Raw genomic sequence first — 1,661 nt, 5'->3', positions numbered from 1 at the left:
CCCAATGTAGCAGACATCGCTGTCCCTGCCCCAGCCTGTTCATCTCTGGCCAGGGGGACACCAAGGGTGACGTCCCCCAGAGCACCATCAATAAAAGGGTCTCCATCTCCCCACTCCTCCCACCAGGACCTGCTCACTGAATGCAACATCCCACTGCTCTGAAGGTGCTGCATGGTGGCAGGAGTCCTCCAAGGCTCCTCCGAGGTCCCCGGGGCCCTCGCAATGTCCCCGAACAGCCAGTACTCACTCAGCATCCTCCACGGCCACCGGGCACTTGTACTGGGCGGTGTTGAAGAGGCAGATGTCATGGCCGCACGGGGGCGAGAGATGGAGACCCGGGGGTCGGGGAGGGCCCCCGCGGGGACGGGGATGGCAGCCGGGGCGGGCGAAGCCATGCTCCTCACCTGAGATTTTGATCTTCTTCACCGTCTTGTTGGTGTTGTTGGTGACATGGACGTTGACGCTGATGGGCTCTCCGTGGTAGTAGATCTGCGGGGAGAGCAAAGGAGAGGGTACGGTGAGGTCCCCACCCTCACCGAGGTCGCCCCACCGGTGTCCCCTCCCCAGTCCTCGCCCACCTCCTTGTCCAGGGACGCCTCGAGGTGTAGCGGTTTGTCTGACATGAGGAACTGCCGGGTGGTCTCTGCCATGGGCTGGGGGCCGGGTCGCTCCGGCGCGTACTGGACCTTACGGATCACCAGACGCACCGAGTTCCTGGCGGGAGACAGCAAGAGGAGAACCCAGGCTTTGGGCTGCCAGCAGGCAGCTCTGCAGGAGTGGGGAGCCCCACGGCCGTGCCAGGCCCCACGTCATGGCAGCGCTGGGCTCCTTGTGGGCAGCGCAGCGGTAGATGTCTTCATCCCAACCCCGAGATCATCCCTCACCCATCCCTACCCCGGAAAGTATCTTCATCCCAGCTACACCTTGGGGAACACCTCTGTCCTGGAGAGCATCTCCATCCCAGCCCCAGCCCGGAGGACATCTCCATCCCAGCCCCAGCCCGGAGGACATCTCCATCCCAGCCCCAGCCCGGAGGACATCTCCATCCCAGCCCCAGCCCGGAGGACATCTCCATCCCAGCCCCAGCCCGGAGGACATCTCCATCCCAGCCCCAGCCTAGAGAAAATCTGTCCCAGCTGCAGCCTGGTGAACATCATCATCCCAGCTCCAGCCCCAGCCTAGAAAACATCTCTGTCCCATCATGGAGGACATCATCTGTTCCAGCCCCATCATAGAGGACATCTCCATCCTATCCCCACCTCACCCACCAGAGGCAGCCAGCACCGCGGGGATGTGGCTCCCACCCGGGCTGGAGGGATCCTCTCCGCTCACCTCTTGTGAATCTTCTCCTCCAGGTTCTCTGCACAGAAAGCTTTGACCTCGTAGTCCACACCGCAGGCCTGGAAACCAGGAGGGGGCAGAGGAGGAGGCGGAGAAACCCTTTTGCACCCCCCCAAGAGATGACCCCAACCCACGGCCGGTCACCAGTGCCTGGTGGCAACAAGGACGGGGGGACCTTACCTTCCCCGTGTCCTCCGGACCGGGCTGCAGCGTGACGGAGCACGGCAGGTTGGGGGGGATCTGAAGGGGAAAGCGGGGTCAGGAGCGGGGCCGGGACCCCCATCCCAAGCCGGCTCTTTGTCCCAGAGACCGGCGGCATC

The 1,661-nt window shown here is 63.8% G+C and overlaps 1 protein-coding gene across 1 annotated transcript; it reads right to left on the bottom strand.

The window, feature by feature from the left end:
* Positions 1–247: 247 nt before the first annotated feature.
* LOC104617640 (beta-arrestin-1) lies at positions 248–1,581 on the bottom strand (the record flags this gene model as incomplete). Its single annotated transcript, XM_010283003.1, has 5 exons — positions 248–307; positions 392–489; positions 579–714; positions 1,333–1,400; positions 1,522–1,581. Coding segments are annotated over 5 exons (422 nt in total), but the record flags the coding sequence as incomplete, so codon positions are not given.
* Positions 1,582–1,661: the final 80 nt, after the last annotated feature.

This window comes from Phaethon lepturus, unplaced genomic scaffold (assembly GCF_000687285.1).
Source record: "Phaethon lepturus isolate BGI_N335 unplaced genomic scaffold, ASM68728v1 scaffold40312, whole genome shotgun sequence".
Lineage (NCBI taxonomy): Eukaryota > Metazoa > Chordata > Aves > Phaethontiformes > Phaethontidae > Phaethon > Phaethon lepturus.
This window is presented reverse-complemented; position numbering and strand designations above follow the sequence as displayed.